The sequence below is a fragment of the Cyanistes caeruleus genome, chromosome 21 (assembly GCF_971803275.1).
Source record: "Cyanistes caeruleus chromosome 21, bCyaCae1.hap1.1, whole genome shotgun sequence".
Taxonomy (NCBI): domain Eukaryota; kingdom Metazoa; phylum Chordata; class Aves; order Passeriformes; family Paridae; genus Cyanistes; species Cyanistes caeruleus.
In genome coordinates, this window is record NC_141721.1 from 6,712,591 (window position 1) to 6,739,600 (window position 27,010).

Sequence of the window (27,010 nt, forward strand, 5' to 3'; positions counted from 1 at the left end):
TGAGGTGTCCCTGGCACCCTGGGAAGGGTCCCCAGGAGCTCTCTTGGGTGCTGAAAATGCTCCTGGGAACCAGGCAGGGAGTGGGGTGAGCCAGTGGAGGAGCTGGCCCGTTTCCCCCTTTCAGATCCATGCCTGGATTGCCTGCCACCTGCCTGCTTGGGGTTTTCTGGCTGCCAGATCTGAGCGTTGTCTCCCGACAGCAGCTGTGGCATGTGGGCCTTGTCCCTGGCGTGGGCAAAGCCACGTGGTCTCTGCCATCCCACACCAGGGCTGAGTCACTGCCCTGGCTGGGAGCAGCAATCCAGGGCTCCCCAGCCCAGGACAGGGTTGGGTAAAGGGCATCTTGTACCCAGCCAGAGCCCTGGGCCAGGGCCAGCTCTCCCGTGGGAGGAGGGATCGCCCCCAGCCATGGCAGGGGAAGGGCTTGTGCCTGCTTGCACTTGCCACAGGAGCTGGTGGAGAGAGAAGCTTCTCTGAAGGTAACTTGCTTTTTTCCTTCTTTTTTTTTATGAGTCACTTGCTTTCTTGGGCTGTGTCACACAGCTGTGGTGGTGGGTTGGGGAGGATTTAATCCTTGTAAGGGGATCTTGCTGTCTTGGTTGGTTGGGCAGGGATGGAGGACCAGATCTCTGCTTGTGACTAAAGAGTGAAATGCTGCTCCTGGGAAGCAGGATGAAGTCTTTGCAGTGTTTTGTCATTTTTCTGTGAGGACATGTGAGAGCCTCAGGGTTATGGTGCAGATGGGTGCAGGCTGGCTCTGTGCACACAGCTCTGCTGCCCACCCAGCCACAGCGATCTCTGTGTTTTGGCTCCTTGGGAGCATCCCTGTGAGCAGAGGGTGGAGTGGCTGGTGCCTTTGAAGCTTAGAGAAAGCACCCTCAGAGCAGGATCAACCAGCAAAGCCCAGATTGCTGTGAGAGGTGCCCTGTGCGTGCTGTGAGCCCGGAGCGCTCAGCTTGGCAATGGGAGCTCCTCTCCAAGAAGGACAAATCTCCCAGCTTGGCTCGGGGTGGGACACCTCATGGTGGTGTTCCCAGGGCTGAGCAGCCCTCGAGGGCCCGCGCCGAGCTGGGTGTCACCGCTGTCTCCTCAGTGCTCAGCGGCCATGGAGAGGATGCAGCAGATCGTGGGGCGGGCGAGGGCCGCCTTCAGCTCGGGCCGGAGCCGCCCGCTGGAGTTCAGGATTCAGCAGCTGAAGGCCCTGGAGAGGATGGTGCAGGAGAAGGAGAAGGAGATCCTGGCAGCCCTCAAGGCGGATCTGAACAAGGTCTGTGCTGTCAGGGGCCTCTCCCTTTTGCTGTGCATTGACAGTGGTTAACCCTGAGCAGAGCAGGAAGGCCGAGGGCAGCCTCTGCAGTGATGAATGGTTTTTGTTGTGCCCCCCACCATGGAACTGGATGACTCTGACTCTCCAGGGTGCCACAGTGGCTGTGGGAGGTGGGTGCCTTTGCCATCCCTTCCCCAACCCCCTGTTGTTTCAGTGTGGGCCCAACGCCTACAGCCATGAAATTCTGGGCGTGCTGGGGGAGCTGGCCCTGACCATGGAGAAGCTGCCGTCCTGGGCAGCCCCTCAGGCCGTGAAGAAGAACCTGCTGACCCTGAGGGACGAGGCCTACATCAACTACGAGCCCCTGGGCGTGGTGCTGGTCATCGGGGCCTGGAACTACCCGTTTGTGCTGGTCATGCAGCCCCTGATCGGGGCCATCGCAGCAGGTGGGGATCCAGCACGGCCCCAGCCTTGGTGGGCTGGTGGCTGGGAGCTGGGGCAAGGATGTGAGGGCTGAGTGTCCGTGCTGTGTGTGCCCTGCAGGCAATGCCGTGGTGGTGAAGCCGTCGGAGGTCAGCGAGAACACGGCTCGGCTGGTGGCCGAGCTCCTCCCACAGTACCTGGACAAGGTGAGTGTGGCCCCGTGCTGGTGCCCAGGTTTCTCTGAGCCACAGTAATGAGCTGGGCTGGGGGGACCCTGACACCCCTGCCCTGCAGGATCTGTACACCGTGGTCACTGGAGGAGTTCCTGAGACAACTGAGCTGCTGACCCAGAGATTTGATCACATCCTCTACACCGGCAACACTGCTGTGGGCAAAATTGTGATGGCAGCAGCTGCCAAGCACCTGACCCCTGTCACCCTGGAGCTGGGGGGAAAGAGCCCCTGCTACATCGACAAGGACTGTGACCTGGCTGTGGCCTGCAGGTCAGCTTGCTGCTGCCTTGATGGGCCCTGAGCAGCAGGGCAGGGGGAGGTCTCTGGGCCAGCATCCCCAGCTCAGGTGCTGCCAGCTGGGCTGAGTGGTGTGGCAGGGGTTGCCCACGGGGAAACCGTGTCCCTTTTGTCCCTCGTCCCAGGCGGATAACGTGGGGCAAGTACATGAACTGTGGGCAAACCTGCATCGCCCCAGACTACATCCTGTGCGACCCCTCCATCCAGAGCCAGGTGGTGGAGAACATCAAGGCGACTCTGAAGGTGAGGGAGGAGTTCCTTGTGCTGTGGGGATTGTTCCAGGTGTGATTTCCTGGAGCTGTGGCTGTTGGAAGGTGCGCTGAGCACTTTTGTTGCTGCTGTGCCCTTGCTCAGGAATTCTATGGGGAAGATGTGAAGTCATCTCCGGACTATGAAAGGATTGTCAACCAGCGTCACTTCAAGAGGGTGAAGAGCCTGCTGGAGGGGCAGAAGATCGCTCATGGGGGAGAGTCTGATGAGGCCTCCTGCTTCATAGGTGCTCCTGGCAGCTGCTGTGGAGGGGAGGTGGTGGTGGGCGCTTCCTGGGCTCCGTGTGTCTGTGCCTGACTTGGGTTATGTTGAACACAGCAGTGTCCAGGACAAGGTCCTGTCCTGGGCCAGATGTGTGTCCTGCTCATGCTGTTGTCCCATTGTCCCGTTTGCCTCAGCTCCAACCATCCTCACGGACGTTTCCCCGGAGTCCAAGGTGATGGAGGAGGAAATCTTTGGACCAGTGCTGCCCATTGTGACTGTGAAGAGCGTGGATGAAGCCATTGAGTTCATCAATTATCGGGAGAAGCCCCTTGCCCTTTATGTCTTCTCCAACAACAAGCAGGTAGGTCTGGGCTGTGCTCCCCCATGGGAGCGTGTCTGCACAGCTGGATCCTGAACACGGCTGGTCCCAGACACAGCTCTCTGTAGGGTCTGTGTCAGTTCCTTTTCCATGTAAATTGCAGCATTTGGGGGCCATGAGAGAGCCCAGAGCTGCTGGAGGCTCCTAGTCTTCTGCTGAAGGGCTCTGTGTTTGCACATCTCCACCCACACAGGTGGGCGCTGCTTCCTGCCCTGTCTGCTGCCCCCATTTCCAGGCTCTGTTTGCCAGCTCTGGAATTCAGGTCAGGGCTTTGCCCTGGAACAACAGCCTCAGGCAGTTTGGGTGGGAGGGCTGAGCAGCACCCTGGGCTGACATGAAGCCTCTTCATTTTGTGGCTGTTCCAGCTGGGCAGATCCTGTGCTTAAGTGGTGTAAACTGGCCTCTCTCACGGAACAGGGCACAGCCTGTGCCCCCCAGAAAGGGGGATGGAAGCATCACCTTGAACCCTCCCTGCTCTGGTTCACGGTGTCCCATCTTGATTTGTGCCCTCTCCCATTGTGGGCAGCTGATCAGACGGGTGATAGCAGAGACCTCCAGCGGTGGCATGACAGCCAACGATGTCATCATGCACTCCGTGGTCCCAGGTCTGCCCTTCGGTGGTGTGGGTGAGTTCTTACTCCAGCACATGCACAGCAACCAGCAGCAGCCTCTGACCCAGGAGCTGTCCTGCCCACTTGGCGATTCAGGAACTTCCAGCTGCATTTAATGTTATTTTCTGGGGTGGACTGCTTTGTAAAAAGCCTTATTAGTGTTTTGGTTATTAGGCCTCCCAGTGAGAGAGGAAAATCCCCCAGCACATAAATGAGCTCTGGTTCTCCTGTGCTGAGGTGTGGGATGAATTTGTCCATGGCCTGGTTGAGTTTCCACAGCTGCTGTCGGGCTCCTGTGGCACAGATCGTTTGGCTGTGGGCAGAGGGCTGAGGTCTTGGGTGTTGTTAAGTGTCCTCCTCATGTCCCACCCCCTGAAATCACAGGCCCAGCTCCTCCTGTCCCTGACCCCTGTGAGAATTTTGTGGGAAAAGCAAGGCTGGCCCTGGGAGGAGAGAACTGGTGTCATTAACATTTTACGGGTGGTCTCACACAAGCAGCAGGTCAAGGCAGTGAGTGTGTCCTCACTGTTTCTGTGAAGTTAAAAAAGCTGCTCTTTGCTCCTCTGCCCTGAGAAGCAGCATGGCCAAGCTTTCCCTGTGTCCTGGGGGCTGCCAAACTGAGTTTGAGAAACGCAGGTGTCCCTGTGGCTGGTGTGACCTGCCTGGCTGTGTCCCTCAGGCCACAGCGGGATGGGCGCCTACCATGGCAGGTACAGCTTCGAGACCTTCTCCCACCGCCGCGCCTGCCTGGTCAAGGACCTGAGGTGGGAGGCTGTGAACAAACTCAGGTACCCACCTGGCAGCATGGAGATGATGCATTTGGCCAAGTTCTTCCTCCTGAAGCAGTGTAACAGGAGCAGGGTGGGACAGTTCATCTCGGCCCTGCTGGCGGCGGTGAAAGCCGTGGTGGCAAAGGTGAGCTTTGTGTGTCTGCTGTGCCTGTGAGTGTGTGCTCCCAGTTCTGTTCCCTGAGCCCCCACCTGCCCTCAGCCTTCATCACCCCATTTCTTTGAGCTCTGCTCCCTCCCTAGAGGACTCATCCCTGTTTCTGTGCCTTTCCAGGTGTTGTGCCCCCAGCGAAAGGTGTGATGGGCAGCCAACCCTTGGACCTGCTGCTCGCTCCCTGCAGTCCTGCTGCTGAACTTTCCTTTGCTGCAATTTCATTTCTTCCAAGGTAGACAATGCACTGAAGAGGTAGAAGACAGAAAAAAATGCATCTATAGCAGAGACACCCCAAGCTAAAGGCTCCAGCTCCTCCTGAAACAGGAATCTATCCAGACCTAGGCCGTGGGTCATGCCTGAGCAGTGAGTAGCCGATGGAAGGAAACAGCATCCACCCTGCTTTGTAAACAGTAGCTCCTCTAAAAACTCCTGGGAACGTGGGAGTGTTTGTCACAAGGGTGTCTAAACAAAGCCAGTCGTTACTGAGCCTGTTATCTGTGTAACACCTCACCTGATCCCCAGAGGAAACCCTTATCACAGAGATAAGCCTGGAAAATGAGGGTCTCACTGCAGGGGACAGCCCAGGCTGGTTGTCCCCAGAGCAGAGGGAAGGAGCCTCGAAGAACCTGCAGCATCTCATCCTTGAAGGGCCTCATGACTGAATGGGTGATGCTCCTTACAGAGAAACCACCTTTAGCCATCCAGGGTGTGCAAAGGCCACCAGAGGTGGTGGCAAAAGCCACCTGAGCTGTGGCCATACTGTCCCAAGGACTTGAGAAGGTCCAGGGACTGTTGTGCTGCTGCATTTGGGGCTACTGGGGCAAAGACAGGGGCACTGCTGCAACTGGAGTCCCAGGTCTGGGGCATCCTCAGCCAGAGTGGTAGAGCAGCCACAGCCATATCCTCTGTAACTGAATTTCAGGGTTTTATTCGTTTATGGGTAGTCTTTTACCTCCAAACTTGTAACTGAGAGCTTGACCTTGACCCTTGCTGAATAAAACCTTTGCTTTGCTGCGAAGGGCACATGGGGCAGGGCAAGACCCACTTGTGGATGTTCCCTGCTCTGGCCCCAGCCCTGCCCTCAGCCTCCACCCCAAGGAGCCAGCCCCACTCCAGCCAGGTTTATTCTTTATTGGGCATTTGTCATGGAGCAGCAGGGGGAGCTGGGCTGTGCTCAGCTCCAGTGGGTGGTGGCAGTGTGGCCCGGGGGTGCCCCACACGCTCAGGCAGCCCAGAGCAGCATTTTGGGTGCCAGGGCAGCCTCAGGGCCCCATTCCCAATCAGTAGCTGCACAGATGCTGCTCAGCCCTGACAGAAGCCCTTTGGCTCCTGCAGGACAGGCGTGCGCTCCATTTTCTTGCTGGCCGGTCCGTGCTTTGTACGCCTGTCCCTCAGGAAAGGCTTTCACCCCAAAAACAAGTCCCCAAAGTCCTTGGTGCGAGTCAGCCTGTGCTGCTGATCAGCTTTATGGCGATGCCGAGCGCGAGTGCGGCCACGGCTGCGGCCACCGCCAGCCCCCGGCGCAGGATGAGCTGCTTGGTGACCACGGGGGTGGCCGGAGCGGGGGTCACCTCCCACAGCTCCAGCTGCTGCGTGGCTCCCTCCGTCCTGGTGATGCCCGTGAGCACAACGTCATCCTGCACTTCTATTCCTGCTGCAAGGAGAACGGGGCTTGAGGGGTCTGGAGGGGCACTGAGGGATTTTTGGGGAGGGTTTTGTCACAGGGTGGAATGCACGTGCAGCCCAGGGTGTGGAGATGTCAACCAGGTCCTGCTCCTAGAGGTGGGACCGAGGTGAGGACTGACCACCCTCTGCACCCCTCCCAAGCCCACACTTGTAATTACTGCTCTCCCAGTAACTGAGGGTGTCACCAGCACGACACTGCCCTGTTTGGTGGGCTTGTTCCTGGCTTATGTGACCCTTCCCAAACCCAAACCCTCCCCTGCATGCAGCACCCCGCTCCTGCTGTACCGACAGACCCCAACACTGCCCTGGCAGGGAGGTAAGTGTGGGGCTGGGGGGCTGGTCCCACGTCCAGATCCTTGCAGGAGGGCTCAGGGCCCAGGCTCGGCAGCTCTGGTGGTGGCAGCTGGGTCACTCCCGCCCGGCGCTGAGCCTGGGGAGGGAAGGTGCTGGCTTTAGTTGGGAATTCCCACTCTGTTGCCTCTCTTGAGGTCTCCCTGGAGCTGTTGAGGCACAAGGTGACACTCAGGGCTGCAGGGCTGAGGTTGCCTGGGTCACCCCATCTGCTCTGAGCTTTGTGTCCCCAAACAAGGAGCAGGGGGAAACCCTAAGGCCACTGAGTGCTTGTGCAGGAGGAACACAGGGACGTCACAGGAGCGCTGGGTTTTGCTTCAGGGCACCAAAGAACAGCACTGGCCATGAGATTGAGCCTGTCTCATCCCAGCAGGGCACTGGGGACCTTCCCAGTGCAGGGAGGTGCTGTCAGTGCCTGGATTACCTCCTTAGCTGCCTTCTCCCAGTTCAGGCGGGAGATGTAGGTGATGAAGCAGGTGCAGAGGATGAAGACGCAGATGAGCATTGAGATCCACAGGCCTGCGGAGGGCACACGGCATCAGCCAGAGCCAACCCAGCATCCCAGGACAGCAGGTCCAGAAAGGGGATGTCACCCAGGTCAATGGGGACACAGGGTGGTCATGGGTGCCTGCTTTGAGGTTACTTTTTCCAGTAAAAGCTCCCAGCAGCTGCAGGAGCCACCCCAGTCCAGCCCAGTGTGGCCAGGCAGGTCAGAGGGGGGCAGAGCCAGGCACAAGGGTTGTGGTGAGCCCCCAGTGGAGCTGCACCTGCCTGTGGGGGGTTTGGGGGTGCAGTGCCCAGCGGTCAGTACCGATGACGCCGATCTTGGCCACGAAGAGCAGCACAGCTGCCAGGGGCATGCCCACACCGTAGTAACTCACGGCGTTGAGGATGGCACCGAATTTCTGCTTCCCGACTCCTCTGAGCACCCCACTGCAGGCACCCTGCCAGGAGAGCACGAGGGGCTGGGGCAGCGAGCACCTCCATGGAATTCAGGAGGTGACCCAGCCCCCCCACCAGCTCCCTGACTGTGTTCTGCCCCAGTCCTATGGGTCACCATCTTTTTATGAGCTCAGTGTTTTCTAAGGGATGATCCCAGGATCCCAGGAGCTCTGCAGGGTCCTGGTGTGGGCACTGGTGCTCAGCTGAGGGACCCTCAGCTGCCTGATCTACAATGCTGCTGAGCACCAAGGTTCCCCATGGAAAATAGCAAACATTCCCTGGGACTTACAGTCATGGCTTCAAACAGGTGGAAAACAACGTAGATAGGCATGACCCACGCCACCAAGTCAATGATTTCCCTGGGGATGGAGGAAAGCCACAGATCACTTCTGAGAACTGACCTCCACACACCAAGGCCAGGAGCTGGGGGCACTCACTTGTCCATGGTGAAGATGTATCCCAGCACATTCCTTGTGGCAGCTAAAATGGACCCCACAATTACGGAGAACACCCCTGAAAACATGGCACAGAGCTGAACCCAGCCTGGCTGGAGAGCAGGGGGAGAAGAGGCAGGCAGAGAACTGTAAACACTCCCTGCTCCATGGGAAGGAGCAGGAAGAGGCTTTCCAGGCTGTTGTGGACTGACCTGTGCAGATCAGGCTGGTGCTGGAGGATCTCTTGGCCGCTTCGATGTCACCGGCGCCCAGCGCGTTGCCCACCTGCACACCAGCAGCTGTGCCCAGCCCCAGGGGGATCTGCAAGCACAGGGCTCACATGTGTCTGACCATGGGCTCGTCACAGTGATGGGGGATCACCACCCAGCAGAGAGCAGGATGGAGTTAAAGCATCCCTGCAAGGAGGGATGGGCAGGAGCAGGGAGAGACTCGAGTGCAGAGGGGGAGGAGGGGGCTTTGCTGGAGCTGATTTTTGCTGTGTGCCTGTCTCAGGACAGCCCCCATGGAGCCCTGGTCTGCAGTGATAACCCAGCCCTTACCATGAAAGCCACAACAGACACCTCATAGATGATGGACTGGACGGAGAGCTCGACAACGCTCAGCAGGCCTGTGGGACAGGAGGGGTCAGTGCTGGCTCTGGGTGCTGCTCTGGGTCAAGCCTGGCCATCTCCTGGCAGCTCCCCTCTCCACTGACCTATCAAGAAGCTCCCAATCTCATAGGTCCACCACTCGATGCACATCATGAGCATGCTGGGGATAGCCAGGGAGGTGAAGCTGTCCCAGTCCAGCAGGCACTCGCTGGACCAGCCTGTTGAGAGGAGAAATGGCACCTGATGGATGATCAGGCTGGCCATGTGTTCCATCCTGCACGGCACCTGGGGCAGCTGGAGGTGCCATTCCTGTTCTCAGAGCCAGCAGCTCCACAGGAGCACAGTGTCCACCAATAACCTCTCTGCTGCTGTCCCATGGGCCACAGAGCAGCACAAGCCTCAGCCCATCCCTCCCTGAGCGGTGTCCAAGGACAGCCTCCTGCTCACATCTGTGCTCATCCGGCTTTGGGGCTGAACTTCCAAAGCCTCAGCAGAAAGTTTCATTTCCGCAGAATTAATGTTTAGTGCTGATCACACAGCTCTGCCAGTGCTGGCATGTGACGAGCTGTGTGATCTGAAGCAGCACTGTGGCATCTCGGGCTGGGGTTAATATTTCACCATCAGGACAAGCGGAATTCCTCTTCTATCAAGAACAGCTGATAGAAGTTTTATGGACACATCAGGGTAAAGCAGAGGAACCAGGGGAGATGCCCTTACCTCCCCACGTGTTCAAGTGGAGTTTCCTGCCTATGATGAACAGGAACAAGAAAATCATTTGTGAATACTGAGCGATGGTGTTGGCCCAGGCAGAGCCCCTGCAGAGGAAGTGAGAAAGGTCATTGGAATCCTGCTTGTGCCCCCCTCAGGGTGGAAAAAGACATCCCGCTGTACCCCTGAGAGCTCAGCATTCCCCTGCCACTGCCAGGTGCCCTGTTTCCTCTCCAGGGGATGCAGGTGCTACTCACGTGATGCCCAGGTGGAACACATAGAGCAGGAGGTAGTTTGCAGCCACGTTGATGATGTTGCCAATGACCCCACTCAGCACCAGTGGCCACATGATCATCTGCAAAGAGGAGGAGATGGAGGGGGCTTCACAAAGGTTTTGGGAGGGATGAGTGAAGGTTCCCCCAAACCCACTCTCTGTGCCTTTCCCCCCCCCAAAAAAAACCAAACTTCCAGTGATGTCATCTGCTTGGAAAATGAATGTGATGGAGGTAAATCCTGATGTGGGGAAGTATGAATGGAGATGGATGGATACAGCTGGCTGTGGGATGGGCTGATCTGTCGCCCTGAAAACTCAGTTTTCCAATCTTGTTGACAGTTTCTAAGAACTTTCCCAGGACAGTGACTGTAAACATAGATATGTATACATTCTTTCTGATACATGTCCTTTGAGGGACGTCTCACACGACCAGTGTGATTGGAAAGGTGGTAACCTAACTATCTAATCCCTGGTCAAAAATCTATAAATACTGAAGTTGTAAGAATAAAACCATTTTTTTCCACTGTTATATGGGAGCCGTGTCTGTGTGAGTCATTGTTTGTACTACAGCAACACTGATCTACAAGGTCAGAGCTGTTTTGGGGTACCTGGGCACCCTGTCACCGGGAACAGCGAGCAGGGAAGCCCTGGGTGCACTGTGGAAGGGAGCCCTGAGCCAGGGTGGGTGTGAGGACTTTGGGACCCACCTGGTTCTGCAGGTATCTTGTCTCCAGGTTATACAGAAAAACCGCCTGTAAAGGGAATTTTGGATGGGATGAGCCAGTGCTGAGCTGTAGGATGGGGACAGCCTGTCCCCATGGGCAGGTGGCATCCAGGATGCCCAGGGGCACTCACCGGGAGGGCAGGGAGAAACGCATTCACGTAGTGCTGGGTCAACCTGGGGGTACAGAGGTGTCAGGGAGGGCCATGGCCACGGCCACCCTCCTCTCAGCCTGTCCACACTGGGGAGGGATGAGGGGACCACCCAACCTGGAGACCTCGGGATCCTGCTGCATGACCAGCATCAGCTCCTCGATGTTGATGAGGATGGCGCAGCAGGGGAAGCAGCAGAGGAGGATGATGATGGTGGCACGCTGCAGGATCACCCCCACACGCAGCAGGTTCTTGCTGCCATAGGTCTGCAAGGTGAGAGGACAGCAGTGAAATCAGCTGGTGCTGGGGGAAAAGGGGCCCTGAAAAGCATGGAGCAGCCCTGACCACCCTGAAAACCTCCTGGGAAGGATTTGGAGAGTGGATCTCCCTGCTATGGGATTGTTACCTGGGGATAAGCTTCCCCAGCTCACAGGAGCAGCCAGGGCTCCATGTGGTGCCTGGGCATCATCAGCTCATGCTGGAAACCACCCCACACTCCCTAGGACGGGTGTCAGCATTTCCTACCCACCTGGGATATCAGGGTGTCACACGCTGAAGTCAAACCGTAACCTACAGAGATGGCAGTGACATTTATAACCTGTGAGTTAAAAAAAACAAGGATGGAAGGTGAGGATTTAAAACTTTCAGGTAGGGAAGAGGGGCTGAAAGGAAAAGCAGGAGTCTGAAATCTCCTCTATCCTTTTCCCATGCCACATCTCCTCCCGGTGTCAGCAGGGAGGGATCTGGTGCCCGGCCCGGGGAACGCTTACAGCGATGGCCAGCGTGACAGAGGCCAGCTCAACCTTGCCCAGGTGGCCACAGAATATGGAGCTGACAAGGTGGATCATGAAGATCAGCAGCTGGATCAGGATCTAAGCACGGAGGAGAGCCGAAGGTTAGGGATGGAGGTGAGCAGGGGTGCTTGTGCTGGGGGAGTCTCTCCTCCCGGCTCCTTACCAGCGGCCCCGCCAGCACCAGCAGCTGCCTCACGTCCTCCCAGAAGCTTTCCGGAATCCAGCGGCGTTTCTTCTGGCAGCTCCCGGGGGTGAGATTGCCCTGGCCAGCATCCCTTCCCTCCCCGAAGCCATTCTCCTCGGGGAAGCTCTCCGGCTTCATGCTGCCCTGCCGGGGGAGTGGAACGAGCCCCTTCCTCCGCGCTCTGTTAAACCCCGGCGGGCCGAGCAATGTGTAACCACGCTGGGCTGAACTTCAGCCGGGGCCGGACTGTCCTGCCCCGAGCTCCCTGCTCTGGGCTGCCCAGCGGGGCAGGGCAGGACACGGCGTGGCGGAGCCCAGCGAAGCTCCTGCTGCCTGTCCTGAGCCAGCCTTAGGGGCTGAGCCAGCCTAAATCCACCCTGGGAGCCCTCCTACCTCTCCTGCTTCGGCACAGCTGCGCCGGCCGGCGGGCAGGGGCTGCCGCTCCCGTTCTGGCTGTGTGTGTGCGGCTGTGGGAGCCGCTGCCGGCCGCAGTGCCCCGCTCGCCCCCATCACAGGGGCCAGGACAAGCCGGCCCCCTTGGCTCCGGCTGTCCCTGGCACGGCCCCACCGTGTCGGGTTTCACTGGCACCGCTCCCCCAGGCCGAATGCAGCGTCCTTGGCCCGGCAGGGAGGGGAGATGCTGCCCGGTGCAGACCCCACCTGCACGGAGCGGGGCTGGGATAACTCATGGGACACAGCGAGACACCTTCCTGCTCTCCCCTCACTCCCATCCCAAACCTACCGCGATTCCCAGCAGGGAAGAGTCTGCCACCTCCTCCCACTGATGTTGGGGATGGTGGCAGCTTCAAGCTTGTTTGTGTCACACTTTTTCATTCACAGGCTACCAACACCGGGAGAGCTGTGGGTGACAGGGAGGTGTATGAGGTATTGACTTGCCAGGACCCAGCAGCTGACATGTCACAGTCACTCAGCCCCAGGACAGGCCCAGATGGATTCAGAGCTGGGCTGTTTTGCATTATGACATAGGGAGTTCTTTGATGGCTCTGTAAGGTTGAGCAACACAGCCTCGCTCTTCCATGGCGCTCAACAACCATGACAACAACAAATCTTGTTTTTGTACCCAAGGGGAAGAGTGATAACAGTGTCTGGAGCCAGCCCCAAACCTCAGGGTTGGCACCAGACCCACCCACAATCTTTCCTCTTAACAGCACAGTCCTGACAATGACCAGAGTCACGCTCACACCATATTAAACAGCCTAATATTTTCTCAGAAAACTTTATTGTATCAAAATCCCACCTTACAAAAGTGCAAAGAAGAGTTGCTTTAGGCCCTGTGCCTGCCCTGCAGAGGGAGAGTAAGGTCAGGGCCAGCAGCCAGCACCCAACAGCAGAGTCAGGTTATCTTCCAGCAAAACCCATTTTTTCTGTGCTGCCACAGCGGCTGCAAGTGGGATTTGCTACCCCAAGATGCTGGTACAGGCTGGTGAGTGAGGAAACGTGCTGTGGGCAGCAGGAGCCTCTGCCAGGAGCAAATGCCATGGTCCAATGTCCCAGAGAGCAAGACAGCAGCACCAGGACCCTGTCTCCTTCCCAGGTCAGCCCCAGGATACACTCCCACCGCTCCTGAGTGACATCCCAGTGCAGTGCAGGAGAGGAACCAGCTCTCAAGCCTTTTTTATCCAGGTGCCACGTCCTCACCCCCTTTAAGAACTCTGTGTGGAGTAAAACATTGTCAGTTAACCAGAAACCGTGCAAAAGGATTTTTTGTAAGGCACCGAGGGGGAATTGCTTCCCCACACCATCCTCTGGGACACTGCCACATGCTCTCCTGCTCTGTGCACAGTTCCCCAGTGTCCCTGGTTTTAGCCATTGCCTGTCAGGAGCCGGACCAGAATTCCCACCAGCAGGACGGCGATGGCAGCAGCAGCAGCCAGCACACGGCAGAGGATCACAGACCTCCATGCCACAGGAGGAAGAACAGGGACAACAACAAGCTCCTCCTGTGTGGTGAGCTCATGGTCAGGCTGCCTCTCGCCCACCACGATGCTCTCAGGCAGGACCGTGGTGTCCCCGGTGTCCGTGTCAAGGGAGGTGTAACCTGTGGGACAGAGAGTGCTGCAGGGAGGCTGCACAGCCCAGCCAGGGGCCTCCAGGCTGATGCAGCACAAGCACCTGTGATAGTCCTCAGGGTCCTTTCCCAAGGCCTGGGGACACTGGGACACAAAGCTGCAAGCTGTATCTTGTACCCCATTACTCAGTGCAGGACAAGTGGCACTGGCCCAGGGCCAGCACCAGGCACCGTGCTCTTTCCAGCCATTTGAGCCTCCAGGACAGACACGGTTGCCACAATTGGGAAGGAAAGGAAGGGGTTGGGTGGAGAATTTGGGCTCCCTGCCTGGTGTCAGGCCCGGCTACATACCCACAGCAGATGTTTTGTTAGCAGCTGTGCCATTGGAGTTCACATCTTCCACTTGTTCTTTCATTCCAGCTCGGACTTGAGCCTAAGAACACCAGGAAGAGTTGCTCTTCTCAGGGCAAGGGTGTCCTGCCCAGCCCAAAAAACCCTCCACTCTCCCAAGACAAGCATTCTCAGTACCAAACCTCTCCTCTGCTACAGGAGAGGGACACACCCCAGTTCATTTCTCCCACCTCCTAGAGGGCTGTAGTGTTGTACTGAATCAGGAGTTAACTCAGCACCTTGCAAGAATTACCTGAGAAAAGCACAATTCTCACCTCCTCTGCAGCTTTCCTCCAATCCATGCGGATAACAAAAGCCAAGAAGGAAAGGGCTTGCACGGAGATGCAAATGATCATCCCAACCCACAGACCTGCAGCAGTGGGAAGTTACTTCAGGGAGGGCTTGAGGAAAACCTGCCTTTGCCACTCACTGCCAGAATACCCGAGGACTTCAGCCCAAGAGCTTTCAAGGAAACAGCTCCTGGGGAAGCTGGGAGTAAGCCTGGATTTACTGGGGTATTTACTGGGATTTACTGCCTGCCCCAAACACAGCAGTGTGCAATCCGGCCCCACTGAGCCAAAGGAAGATCTGGGCTTGATTTCCAGGGCTGAGCCTTTGTTCAACACAGCTAATACCATGCCAGCTGGAGGGCACACGTACCTAACACCCCCATCTTGGCTGCAAACATCAGGGAGATGCCGATGGGGAAGCCGATGGTGTAATATCCCACGGCGTTGGCGATGGCGCCCAGCTTCTGCCTGCCTGTGCCTCGCAGCACCCCGCCACACGTCGCCTGGGGAGAGCAGCCAGAGGGGTCACTGCCAGCTGGCCCTCGGGCAGGGCACAGCCCTGGGGACAGGGAAACCCACAGCACTGCCCCACCAAACCAAGAGGCAGCAAAGCCACGTTCTGAAGAACGTGATGTGGGGCTCGTCTCGCTCCAGCTGCCAACACAGAAGATCCCCAAGAGCTTCCCACAGTGCCCAGGTGCCTCCCCCAGGACATGGCAGGAGGAAACAGGCCAAAATTACTGTCTATTGAGTATCCCAGTGCGCTGGGAAAACCTGGTATCTCTGAAGACTCAGCTGCTCACTTGTGTTGCTTTAACAAACCAGTAAAAAGCTGGAGCCTTGGCCAGGGGAAAAGAGGAAGAACAACTGGGGTGTCTGCAGCAATGCCAAGGGACAGCTACAAGCCCAGAGGATACCCAGGGATTACAGGTAACACAAGCAGCTGCTTTGACACTTTCTCCATTTGCTCCTCTGGATCGTTTTAACAGGTCCAGAGAGGGCCTCAGGCAACTTTGCACCCCAAGCTGCAGAGAGGAGTCACTCCATGTGAGGAATACTCACTGCTGTTGCATCCAGCAAGTGGAAAGGAGCAAAGATGAGCATCACTTGGGACACCAAGCTGACAATCTCCCTGTTGGGAAGATGGAAGGACTGATCAGGGAAAGCAGCAGCATCTGGTCCCTGGTTCAACCACAAAGGCTGATCCCAGCTCCCTGATCCCAGCCTGGTACCACGGTAGTGTCCCAGTGTTAGAAGCAGCTGTGCTGCCCAGGGAGGCTGGGAAATGGGGAGGAACCTTTGAGGAATGTTTGCCAGCAGTTTGGGTATTAACAGCATTGTTAATACTGACAGCAGCTTCTTGGGTATTAATAACACCCTCCAAGAAGGCAATAATACTTAAACAAAGCTGTTAACCTACTTGTCATTGGTGAAGATGTATCCCACCACATCCCTTAGGCTCCCCAGTAATGCTGCAACCACCACAGCGAAAACTCCTGAAAGAAAAAGGAATAGTCAAATTGCTTCAAGGGCAGCACATCCTGCTCCTGACCAGGCCCAGACCTCAGGGGCTCCACGTGGTGGGGATTGGACTTTGCTGACCTCAAATGATATTGCAGCAGAGGACAAGCCTGTTTTCCTCTCACTCTCCCCAGATATTCTCTCTACTCTCTGGGAGTGTGAGGACAGAACACTAAGCCACATTTTTTTATTATCAAAACCTTTGCACCAGGCTCGTAACAGAAAAGATGAGTCAGGATCTTGCCTTGCCCAAAGGGTCCAAACAAGTGGGACTGTGTTCCTATGGGAGGTCCCTGGTCTTGAGGGAGGGAAACTGAACCATTTGCTGATAATTGCCCTTTATTCTGCTCTGCAGGACTGCACTAACCTGTGCACAGCAGTGCAGTGATGCAGGAGGTCTTGGCTTGCTCCACATCCCCTGCTCCCAAGGCATTCCCTACTCTGACACTTGCAGCCACGCTGATGCCCAGAGGCACCTAAGAAGCAGGAGACAAGAGGATGTGAGTGATAGCAGAGCCTGCAGGGACAGCAGAGCCTGCAGGGACAGCAGAGCCTGCAGGGATTTTCTTCTTCCCCAGTGGGGAATTTGGGACAAACTGGCATTGCTGCAATGAAGAGATTTTCCGTCTGCAGCACATCCTGGATGTGCAGGCTTGAGAGGCATCACTTGCCTGGTACCAACCCCTGCTTCCCACCTCAGCACTGACCCACAGAGCCACTGTTTTGGGGGTTCCTCCCAGGCTGTTTTGGGATTCACACTCCCAGCCCTTACCATGTACGCGACACAGGCGAGCACATAGATGACAGATTGTGCACCCAGCTCCACCACACCGATCAGCCCTGGAAAAGATTTGCCACCTCCTTGGTTTGCTGAAAAGGAGGCACCTATCCCCATGGAATAGATGGGAACACCTGCAGGGTCCTGCAGACCCAGCCCTGTGGGTGAGGAGGCTGCTGCTGGCAGCGGGGCTCTGGGGACACGCTCAAGCAGCCAACAGGAACCAGAGGGGAAAGAGGATTTGGACTCACCAGCCAAGAAGCTCCCAATCTCAAAGGTCCACCACTCAATACACATCATGACCATGCCAGGCACTGCCAGCCAGATGAAGGAGCCCCAGTCCACAAGGCACTCCCTACTCCAACCTGACAGGAGGAGGTGAAGCAGAATGAACACGTGTTATCCATCTGCTCCCCTTTGGGAGAGCCACATCCACTCTCTGAGGACAACCACCCCTGCAGTTCACAGGACATCAGCCCAGGACTGCTGCTGTGCCACGCTGCATTCCTGAGACACAGTATTTGCCAACAATGTATTTGGAGCTACAGTAAAGGCCTTGAGGATATGGCTACGGCATCTTTCCACTGTGAGGGGGTGGCAATCCCTTTGTCACACACTGATGACAATGCCAAATTCCCAGGGTCTGACACTGGAATTCTGAAGGGTTAAGATAGAACAGTACCTCCCCAGGTCTTCACATGGATCTTCTTCCACCACATGTAAAGGATGAGGAGGATGACCTGGGTGTACTGAGAAACCATGTTAGCCCAGGCAGAGCCCCTGGGGAGAGAGACAGGCAGGTCACAGCTGACATCCCTGCCCACCTCCTCAGCCACAGCAGGACAGACCCAAGGCTACCCACAGCAACCTTGCTGCAGATATGGGACAGACCCCTCCAGCTTCAGATTTGTAGACTGGGGGCCGGAGGGAGGGGGTGGCAGAACTGGGCACCCAGGGAACCCCCTCATGCCCTGAGCAAACCCCTGCACCCAGGGAGAGACTGTACCCTGCTCACACTTACACCATGCCCAGCTTCAGAGCATAGAGGAGGAAGGCGTTCATGGCCGCATTGAGGATGTTGGCTGCAATCCCTGTCACCACCTGAGGCATAATGATCTCCTGGAAGCCAAGGAGAAACTTTGGAATTTGCTTCCCCAAAAATGCAGCCCAAGCCCCATCCAGTGAAGACAAAGGAGACCTCCAGCAATGCCCAAGGGGAAAGCCAAAGAATGCAGCTCATGTTCCAGGTGAGGCTGGGCTGTGTGAGACATGCAGGAGGTGACAAGCAGAGCCCAGGAGCTGGTACAACCCATAAAACACAGAGTTGGGAAGTAGGAAATAGAGCCAGCTAAGGGTGGTTCCCATGAGATCAGCCAGGGCTGGCTCATCACACATACCTCAGCTCTCCCCAGAACTTGAGATCCCCAAGTTTATCCATGTTCCTGGGAATACCTTTATTCCATGGCCAGAAGCTGACTAATGATACAATACCTGACTCAGTAAATATCTTGTCAGCAGCTGGTACAGAAACGCCGCCTGCAAAAGTCAGAATTCAGTTCATCACCACACTGTGGTTCAACAGCCAAGTGACCACTGAACACTGACTGATCAACCCCTCTCCACCTTCTTCCAAAACCCCTGTGCTCCAGCTGAAGCACTGCCAGCACCCAAAACCAAGAGACAGAAAGCGCATTCCCATTGCAAAGACAGATCAGCCTCCAAATGGGAAATCTCCAATGCTTCCTCATCAGCGTGAGAAAGCCTGGAAAGCTTGGAAGAAAGGATAAACCTACAGACCCTTATCCCACAGGGGTGCTGCTCCCTGCCTCAGAGGAGTCAGAGCCCAGCCACTGTAAGTGTGGGAACAGCTCCAGCCTTTATCTCAGGGCTAAGAGTGAGTCTGGAGGCCCTGGTTCCAATGTCCATCACAAGTTATGTGGCCACAGAAAAAGCCTTTCCACAGGAAGATGAGAGAGCCCCTGTTTGCTGGTCCAGCAGCTGCTGGCCTGTGCACATCTGGTAAGGCACAAGGTCAAGGGACATGCTGTAAAACCTTAAAGCTGCCCTGTGAACCACACAGCAAAGGCCCTCCCTCCTTTCCCTGGTGTTACTAAGGTATACATAATTTCTAACAGCTTTAGCAGAGACTTACAGGAAGTGCTGGAATAAAGATCATCACGTAGAGCTGAGTTAACCTGGAAAGAGAGTTGTTTCCCCAGTTAATGATACAGCAAAGCAAGAGCCAAGCCAAACAGCGGTGCACTCAAGCTCCATGAGCCTTGATTTCAACATTCCATGGCAAATGCCTGATCCAGAAGGGCTGGATCTCACCCCTGACCTGGAGACCTCGGCGTCTTGCCGGATGAGCAGGAGGATCCTCTCAGTGTTGATGAAGAGGGCCCAGCAAGGGAAGCAGAACAGCAGCAGGATGAGGATGCCCCGCTGCAGGATGGTGCCCACCTGCTTCAGGTTCTTGCTGCCATATGTCTGGGTCAGGAGAGAGACTCAAGGTGGGCATCACAGGGAGCCAAAGGGGCTGGGCAAACGCTCAGGGCAACAACAGGACAATTAAATGCCTTTCCCATGCCCTGCAGCTGCAAATACTAGACTGGTTGGGTGTAACTTGCAGATTGCAAACCCTTGGCACCCAGGGCTCCTTGGGGAGGGAGCAGGCTCCAGCCAGTGTTTGCAACCCTGTTCTGTCTGGTAGCTGCCACGGCCCTGCCCTTTGTGCCCAGATCACACTGCACAGGAGGAGAGACACCACCAGCAAACAGCCCCAGGCTGGGGGAGCTGCTACTGACCTGGGTCATCAGCGTGTCACATGCTGAGGCTAAGCCAGAACCGATGGAGATGCCTGTCACGTTGATAACCTGGAGGAGAGACAGGGGAACCTGGCCCACAGTACTGCCTCCCTCCCAGCTGGGTGGGGAGACAGTTCTGCTACAAGTTTTTGGGAAGTTTTCCAGTCCTTCTCTATTTCTCAGAATAACACAGCCTCATTAACTAAATAGTGGGGGAAAGGATCTTCTAGCAAAGGGTGAAGATCTAAAGCACCACAACAGTACTGCTCCTGGCTACATGCCCAGGTCTGGTGGGTTCAGGGAGCTGGCCAGAGGCTCTCAGGTGCTGGCCTTGCACTGGCACAGGCTCTGACTGCTCAGCTCCCCTCTCCTTCCTGTGCTCAGGGCAAAAAAAAAAATAGAACAGAGCCCTCACATATACATTCCTACGGGTCTGGTTTTTTTCAGGGTTTTTTTTTTTCTGGTGATATATAATTAGTATGTTTTAAATCCAAGGGGAACTGGAGCAATACATACAGACACAGCCAGGGTGACAGCATCCAGCTCAGCTTTCCCCAGGTGGCCACAGAAGATGGAGCTGACCACGCTGATCAGGAACCCCAGCAGCTGGGCAAAGAACTAGGATGAGAGGAGAAGGAGATGGTGAAATGAGGACCTGTTAGGGCTTGTGGAACACCACCCCTCCCCCAGGAGATGGACTATGAACACTCAGGTTTCCTCGTGTTTCTGTCCATGACTCGAGGCCTGGGCTCTGCTGAGGGCCTGGGAACCTGTCCTTGCTTGCCAACACTGCTGGGCAGGGGAGGCAGCTCCAGGACTCAAACACAGTCTCAGTAGCTTTGCCTTTCAAAGCCAACATCTACCTGCCCTGTGATAGTTTGGTGTTACACAGCCAATCTGCCAGATGACCCCATTTAAGAGAGGCTTAAGGACTTCACTAGAAATCCTCTTTCCCAGGATGAAGGCTTCATAGAGAAGGGAAAATAAAACATCCCAGTGCTTTTCCACATCTGTGTGCATCTGTGGAAAACTATCCTCCGAAACCACAACATCCTCTCCTCCTGGAGAGACACAAAGGCCAGTCTGCGTGTTCCTTGCCAACAGTGTGTAACAATGCTGCAGCAGAGATTCACTCCAGACCTCATTTTCCTTTGGCAAGAGGATGTCCCCCTTACAGGCACCCAGGGCACAGAGTCATGGCACAGCTTGAAACAGATGGCAGGAGTTAGGGACATTTTTACCCACTGAGGGGTGGGCACAGCTGGAAACCATGCCCAGCAGCTGTTCATGCTCCTTCCCACAAAGCAGTTGGCAAGACCAGAGCCCAGAGCTGCTGGAAAACCAGCTCTGAGGGGTCAGAGGAAGAGCAGAACAATCCCTCCACCCCTGCAGACCTCCACTGCTGCCTGCAGATGCAGTCCTCCCAGGCCCAGGCATGTTCGACTACTGCTGTGAGTAATCCCCATAGGAGGGGTCTGTACCTCCAGCATGGTCCCAGCACAGCGTTTATCATGCAATGATCATTAAACAGCAGCTGTAGGTTTGGGTTTGAGGTGTCTGTGCACATGGAGGAGCAGGCTGCGCTGCAGGCAGGATGGTTGAAGGGAATGAGAGGGCTTCATGTGTTCAGATGCAGAAACTGAAACTAGACTTCCTCTGCTGACTGGACACAGCAGGTCAGGGATTTGATGTCAGGGAGAAGTTTAGCAGCTGATCCTTATTTACCAGATATAGCAGAAGACTAAAAGCACAGTTTCACACACGAGTGATTAAGACCAGGGCTGTGGTGCATGGTTCCCCTTAGCAGAAGCCTCTGCAAAATGTGCTCAGCAGTCTGTGCCAACTACCAAAGGGTCCATTTCCCTCCAGATGGTCCAGACAAATGGCACACAGCAGTTCCAGTCCAGGGAGGATTTCAGGACAGAGAGACATAGGGCACCCAGAGCTCGCTGGAAGGGTCAGCTATGGAGCTGGCACTACACAGAGTGATTCACTTGTCGCCCAATGGGTGAATGGCCAGGTCTGATTTCACTGAGCAGTTTAACTGCTTGGTCCCCTTCCCCGAGCCCACCACTGCTCTTCCTGCAGGGAAGCAGGGAGCACGCTGGGCAGCAGCAAGAGCACGTGGGCTAAAATTAAAGGATCCGGGCGCCAACCCCGGCACGGAGAGCGGCGGAGGGACCGCGCTGCGGCCCCGGCGAGCCCGGGAGGTACAGCTCCGGTGGCAGAGCCGTGCCCGGAGCCTGGACGCAACCGAAACCCGGCGGCGCGGGACCGGCAGGGCCAGAGGTCTCCCTCCTCGGCATCCCGGAGAGTCCGGAGAGCGCTGCCCGGCTGCGGACAACCGAGCCCCGCCGCGATCCCCGTCCCGGGGACGTGCTCCTGCAACTCCGGCGGGAGGGCACCGTGTCCCCCGAGTGTCCCTCCCCGTCTCACCCAGCCCAGGGTCTCACCACGGGTCCCGCCAACCGGGCCAGCTCGAAGCACTCCTGCCGTGCTCCCGCGGGCAGGAGGCGCCGGGCTTCCCGCAGGCACCGCGCTGCCGCCATCGCCGCCGGTGCCGCCCGCGCCCCCTCCGCCCGCCCTATGGCACGGCCCGCCCGTCCCCGCCCCCGGGGCTGTGGGCGGAGCGGCTCGGCCCGGCCCGGCCCGGCTCGGCCCGGCTCGGCTCGGCTCGGCTCGGCTCGGCTCGGCTCGGCTCGGCTCGGCTCGGCTCGGCTCGGCTCGGCCCGGCTCGGCTCGGGCAGCTCCGTGCGCCGGGTCAGGGCTGGGACCCTCCGCTGGGAGTGGGACCCCCCCAAGGCCGCGCTCCGCGTGTCGGCCGCTGGACATTCCCCGCACACACGTGCTGGCCAGAGCCAGAGCACATCGCGGGAGTTTTGGGGGTTGGGGATCCCCTGTTGGTGTTGGTGGTTTGAGGATCTGCTGTGCAAAGAGTAGGGGACCCCCTTGTTTGTTCACCGACATCTGGAGCTCTCCTGCTCATCCTCTGGTGATCCCCTGAGGAGACACGTGTTGACCAGGGAGTCACCAGATGTCCCCCAGGTGGTGGTGATGGACTGGGGAACTCCTTGTGGGACGATGGTTTTATGACCCCCTAAGTGCTGTCTGTGAGGTGGGACTCCAAACTCAGGGGCGGTCAAAGGCAGGAACGGGACATTTGAGCAAAGGAATGTCCCCTCTGCCATCAGCATCATGGAAACAGCAGAGGGCAGCTGGCTCTGGGCAGCCTTCCCTTCTCCTCCGTGCACTCACCAATACCTTGTGAGCAGGGATTGTCTCTGATCCAGGTGCCCAGCGGTGCCCAGCGGTGCAGCTGGCAGGGTGAGGAGGTTGGAATGGCTGTGCTTGCCCAGCACCTGGCAAGGAGATTCGGTTTGGGTCAGAGGCTGGGTTGTTACAGGAGTGAAATTTTACCTAAGTGTAGGTACTTGTAACCAAATAGCTGTAACCAAACCTATTGCTAATGCATGGAAAATTACAGTGGAAAGTGGGTCTCAGTTTTCCAGCTGTTTGAATGCTGCCCTGGTGCCTTATAGCTGTGGTGTCACCAGCCCAAAATGCGATGTCTTGTTAATATTTCACTTGCCCCCTTGTCCCTTCAAAGACGATGTGACATCATGAAAAATCTTACAGTAGTACTGGTGAGACACAGTCCTTCTGATTTTATGTGCCCTGATGAAATCAGGGTATTTCCAGACAAAAGAGAACTCCTCCCAATGATATTTCCCTCATCCCCTGTGGCCGGTGGGTGCAGGATGGTGCTGCAGGGGCAGCTGTGAAGAAATAGAAATGGTTATGGGAAAAGGTGATAACTGGCTGGTGGTGTGACTGTCACCAGCCTGGCTGTGACACGGCTGGAGGGTTCCTGCTATGCTGTTATCTCTGGTGGAGGCAGAGGGGAAATGATAAGGCCCAGATGGTGCTATTCATGGTTCTAAACGAGCAGTGCAAGTGTGAGTCCCTTTGAAGTTTACTGGTGACCCTGCTGAGATCAATACCCTGGGCTGGTGAAGAGCAGGGAGAGAATTGGGCAGAAACCTGAGGGAAAAGGACTTTGAAAATAAAAAGGCCCTTCTTTACAAGCTTGGAGAGAAAAAGTTCCCTCCCAGTCCCAGGATCCAGGTCCTGGACTAGCCCCCAGATACACACAGAAGGGCTGTGATTGAAATCCCTTTCCTTGTGGTTTGCTGGTGTTGTTTGAAATCAACTCCAGTCGCTTTCTGAAATGCTGTTCTGTGTTTCTGTGGTTACATGTGGATCCCAGTCCTGCTGGAAAGTGCCAGAACAGGTACCCCAGGACCTGGTTGGATGAGCAGGGGTGCCCTGAGGCCTCCCCCATCACTGGCACAACGGACCTGGCACTGCCTCTGCCTCGGTGACAGGGACAAGGACCTTGCCAGTTGCCCGATGTGATTCAGCAGGACTCATCTTCTGGGGCCACAGACGATGAGGAGGGTCAAAGGTACCAGCTTGCCCTCAGCAATCCGGATATTAACAGGATTGCAACACCAGCTGGAGGAATTTGAAGGGTCAAATTCCATGCGGTTGTTTTAGACCTCCAGTGAATCTGTAGCAGCGTTTTGGGAGGCTGACAGCTTAACACAGATCTGTTTAAAGGAGTTAATGTGTGACCAGCCACAATCCAGCTGGAGCAGGCGGGTGGCCTGCCCTCCTGGAGCTGGTTTCAGCAGCTTGGACACTGTGACGTTCTCAGAGATGCTGATGTGATTACAGAAGGAAAAAACTGAGAGGAGAAGGATTGCAGTTGACTTGCATCATGTGCAAAGCAGAATTAGCCCTTTTTCCCCCTACATATTCCCAGCAGGATGGCTATCCCAGGCTTTCTCTGAATATGGATGTCCATAATCTGAAACACAGCCAACATCTTGCTGCTAAAATACACCCCACACATGTAATCACGATTAAGAGCTGCCCAATAGGGAGAATGTCAGGACACAATGGGTTTATGTCAAACATAACTGTTTGAAGTTTGAACTGTTTGAAGCGTGTCCCTTTCCTTTAAAGGACCTTGCTGCTGGCTGATGTCCACATACTGTGGAAAATCCACTGCCCTCAACGCAACATGGAGTTCAGAATGCAGCTGAATTAAAACTGAAGCCTTTTGCAATCAAATTAGTTCTTATGTAAGTGTCATGCCATAGGATCATGATCAGAGCCATCAGTGGATACTTCAGGGTAACTCTGCTGTTTAAGTGCCACGTTCCAGACGGTTTTTGAACATTTCCAGGGATGATGACTCCACCACTACCCTGGGCAGCCTCTTGCAGGGCTCAGCCACCCTTTTGGTGAAGAACCTTTCCCAAATATCCAACCTGTTGCAGCTGGACGCTGTTTCCTCTTGTTCTATCTCTTGGTACCTGGGAGGACAGACTGACCCACACCTGGCTACAATGTCTCTCCAGGGAGTTGTGGAACTCCGTAAGGTCCTTCTGAACCTCTTTTTTTCCTGGCTGAGCTCTCTGCTCCTTCCCCGGAGCGCGGTGTCCCCGGCAGATGGCACCAGAGCCCCGCGGGTCCGAGGTCCCTCCAGGCGCTCCCGCAAAACCGAGCGGGATCGGGGGGAGGACACGGATCCTCTTTTCCACCCATTCTTGTCTCCGACCCTCGGGCTCGGCACTTTTAGCCCTGCCTCATTTCGACCGTGTTTGTATTTTTCAAGACCCTAATGAGCACCGGGTGTCTTTTAAACATTCAGGGAAATCCCAAAATGTGGCAGTCGTTTGCCAAATATACGCCAAGTATTTGGCAAATACTTTGGGGGGAAAAAAAATACTTGCTAAGTACTTCAGTGAAAAATATAGTATGTATTAGTGAACCTAGGGGTAATATTTTAAAAATTCAGTACTTATAAAAAAAAATAGGAGTAAGGAAAATGCAGATAGGCATTGGCTTTATATGGACAATAAACTGATTATTAAAAACCTTGGGATGCTGTTCTGACTCTTTAATTCCAGTGTCTCAAGCTGGTTCTCAAATGGGCATCCTTAATCTGTGATTCTGCTGCAGAACCAGCACCTGGACAAACACTCACCCACCAGATTTTAAGCACTCTTGAGGTGTAACTTTGGCTCAGTCCCACCTCACCTTGTGAAATTTCTCATTAAGAATAGTTGTTTCCTCGTTTCATTTTATTGTTCCTTAAGAGAGAAATGCTTTTGACTTTTCTGTGTTTCAGAGCATCTTCCTCCTGCTTTGTTCACTAAAAGCAGGGCCACACATACTAACTGCAGCCATAAATATTATTTTTACAGCAGAATATTTATCTTGCTGCATGGGTTGGTTGACTTCAGGGTTGCAGACTTAAAAAACAGCTTCTCTGCCCTGAAGAATCCAGATACTTAATTAAGGCAGATAAGGAAGGATGAATAAAAAACAAGACAAAACTTCTCCTGCTTTGAACCACCTCTGGGGAGCAAGCCTTGGCAAGAGAAAAGAGAGACTGTAAAGCTGTAATAATAATAATAATGTTAATTAATTGTATTTATAAAGCATCCCCTAATGGCTCTGGCTACACAACAATTTTAAGTACAATTGAAAGCAACAACAGTAACGAGAAGCCAAATAAGGAAAGTTTGTAAAAATAAAGATGCTTATTACAGTAGATGTAAGATTTCAGTGTGCTGTTTTGGGGCTCTTCTGCAGCATGGACACATGGACATCAGTTGGGAGCAACTGAGGATCCTGCAGTGAATTCTGCAGGCTTGCAGATTGCAGGCTTTGATTACAAAGAGCAAATACATTTTACAGCCTGGTTTGCATGCCACTGTCTCTGCTTTATTTCCTTTCTGTATCCCAGCCAGCCAGACGGTGTAACTCAATGCAGTCCAATTTATGCTTATGCTTCTGGATTGGCTTTCAGGTTTTTTCCTGCCTACATTTGGTAGGCGTAAATATGTATTTATGTTCGATTTTGGAAATAAAGAAGGAACAAATCTGTGGGTTTTGGGGAGGCTGGATCTACCCTCATGGAGCCAGTGGGAAGTCACAGAATGGTTTGGGTTGGAAGGGACCTTACGGAAGGAGCAGCTGAGGGAGCTGGGGGTGTTTAGCCTGGAGGAAAGGAGGTTCAGGGGTGACCTTATCACTCTCTACAACTCCCTGAAAGGAGACTGCAGCCAGGTGAGGGTCAGCCTCTTCACCCAGGAAACAGCGACAAGAGGACAGTCTGAAACTGCACCAGGGGAGGTTTAGGATGGACATTAGGATGAAGTTCTTGACAGAAAAAGTGATTGGACACTGGAATGGGCTGCCCAGGAGTCACCATCCCTGGAGGTGCTTAAGGAAAGACTGGATGTGGCACTCAGTGCCATGGTCTGTTTGACAAGGACCTGGACTCGTGGCCTCAAAGGTCTTTTCTCATCCTAGCTGGTTCTGTGTGATCCTGCATGTGTGATCACAGGCGTCCCACGGGCTGGCACTGGAGCAGGCTGCTCAGAGCCACATCCAGACTGGCCTCGGACACTCCAGGGACGGGGCACCCACAGCTCCTCCGAGCAAGCTGCGCCAGCGCCTCACCCTCTCAAGGAAGAATGTCTCCCCAGCACCCCAGCGAACCGTGCTCTGGGTCAGCGTGCAGCCCTCGCCCGCCGTGCCGTGGCTCCGCTCGCCGCTCCGTGCCCGGGCTCGGCGGCCGCGGCTCTGAGGGGGTGGGGGGGGCCGGGCCGGGGCGGCGCTGCCCGAGGCGGGGGCGG

The 27,010-nt window shown here is 55.5% G+C and overlaps 3 protein-coding genes and 1 long non-coding RNA gene across 9 annotated transcripts; 2 read left to right on the forward strand and 2 right to left on the reverse strand.

Moving 5' to 3' along the window:
- The first annotated feature begins 231 nt into the window (after positions 1 to 231).
- On the forward strand, positions 232 to 5,658 carry LOC111937815 (aldehyde dehydrogenase family 3 member A2-like). Its single transcript, XM_086859690.1, has 11 exons — positions 232 to 479; positions 1,094 to 1,267; positions 1,482 to 1,713; positions 1,811 to 1,896; positions 1,985 to 2,193; positions 2,346 to 2,463; positions 2,575 to 2,716; positions 2,889 to 3,055; positions 3,600 to 3,699; positions 4,364 to 4,599; positions 4,747 to 5,658. Exons 2-11 carry the CDS (start codon positions 1,106 to 1,108, stop codon positions 4,771 to 4,773), a joined length of 1,479 nt encoding a protein of 492 aa, XP_086715816.1. The 5' UTR covers positions 232 to 479; positions 1,094 to 1,105; the 3' UTR covers positions 4,774 to 5,658.
- Positions 5,659 to 5,742: 84 nt separating this feature from the next.
- On the reverse strand, positions 5,743 to 12,458 carry LOC111937814 (multidrug and toxin extrusion protein 2-like). Of its 4 annotated transcripts, none has more exons than XM_086859678.1 (19): positions 12,226 to 12,403; positions 11,877 to 12,143; positions 11,463 to 11,627; positions 11,276 to 11,377; positions 11,035 to 11,103; positions 10,623 to 10,771; positions 10,488 to 10,530; positions 10,340 to 10,384; positions 9,616 to 9,713; positions 9,368 to 9,465; positions 8,755 to 8,868; positions 8,600 to 8,667; positions 8,252 to 8,360; positions 8,043 to 8,118; positions 7,895 to 7,964; positions 7,475 to 7,607; positions 7,088 to 7,182; positions 6,598 to 6,742; positions 5,743 to 6,280 (listed from the first exon to the last, which is right to left on the reverse strand). In XM_086859678.1, the coding sequence occupies exons 2-19, from the start codon at positions 11,991 to 11,993 to the stop codon at positions 6,069 to 6,071; spliced, it is 1,908 nt and encodes a 635-aa protein (XP_086715804.1). In that variant the 5' UTR covers positions 11,994 to 12,143; positions 12,226 to 12,403; the 3' UTR covers positions 5,743 to 6,068. The 4 variants fall into 4 exon arrangements, with proteins under 4 accessions (XP_086715804.1, XP_023795089.1, XP_023795090.1 ...); XM_023939321.2 differs by having other exon boundaries at positions 5,743 to 6,277; positions 12,226 to 12,373; XM_023939322.2 differs by lacking the exon at positions 11,877 to 12,143 and having other exon boundaries at positions 12,226 to 12,458.
- On the forward strand, positions 12,459 to 17,056 carry LOC147649631 (uncharacterized). Its single transcript, XR_015278547.1, has 4 exons — positions 12,459 to 12,927; positions 13,039 to 14,397; positions 15,182 to 15,428; positions 16,069 to 17,056. It is a non-coding gene; the product is annotated as an uncharacterized LOC147649631 (long non-coding RNA).
- LOC111937960 (multidrug and toxin extrusion protein 2-like) lies at positions 12,707 to 27,006 on the reverse strand. 3 transcript variants are annotated; one of them, XM_086859681.1, is made up of 18 exons: positions 26,835 to 27,006; positions 22,557 to 22,654; positions 19,812 to 19,913; positions 19,296 to 19,364; positions 18,830 to 18,978; positions 18,644 to 18,686; positions 17,983 to 18,027; positions 17,513 to 17,610; positions 17,174 to 17,271; positions 16,743 to 16,856; positions 16,486 to 16,553; positions 16,081 to 16,189; positions 15,613 to 15,688; positions 15,255 to 15,324; positions 14,563 to 14,695; positions 14,178 to 14,272; positions 13,864 to 13,945; positions 12,707 to 13,542 (listed from the first exon to the last, which is right to left on the reverse strand). In XM_086859681.1, the coding sequence occupies exons 4-18, from the start codon at positions 19,302 to 19,304 to the stop codon at positions 13,307 to 13,309; spliced, it is 1,425 nt and encodes a 474-aa protein (XP_086715807.1). In that variant the 5' UTR covers positions 19,305 to 19,364; positions 19,812 to 19,913; positions 22,557 to 22,654; positions 26,835 to 27,006; the 3' UTR covers positions 12,707 to 13,306. The 3 variants fall into 3 exon arrangements, with proteins under 3 accessions (XP_086715807.1, XP_086715808.1, XP_023795307.2); XM_086859682.1 differs by having other exon boundaries at positions 22,551 to 22,654; positions 26,835 to 26,987; XM_023939539.2 differs by lacking the exons at positions 22,557 to 22,654; positions 26,835 to 27,006 and adding an exon at positions 21,749 to 21,897.
- Positions 27,007 to 27,010: the final 4 nt, after the last annotated feature.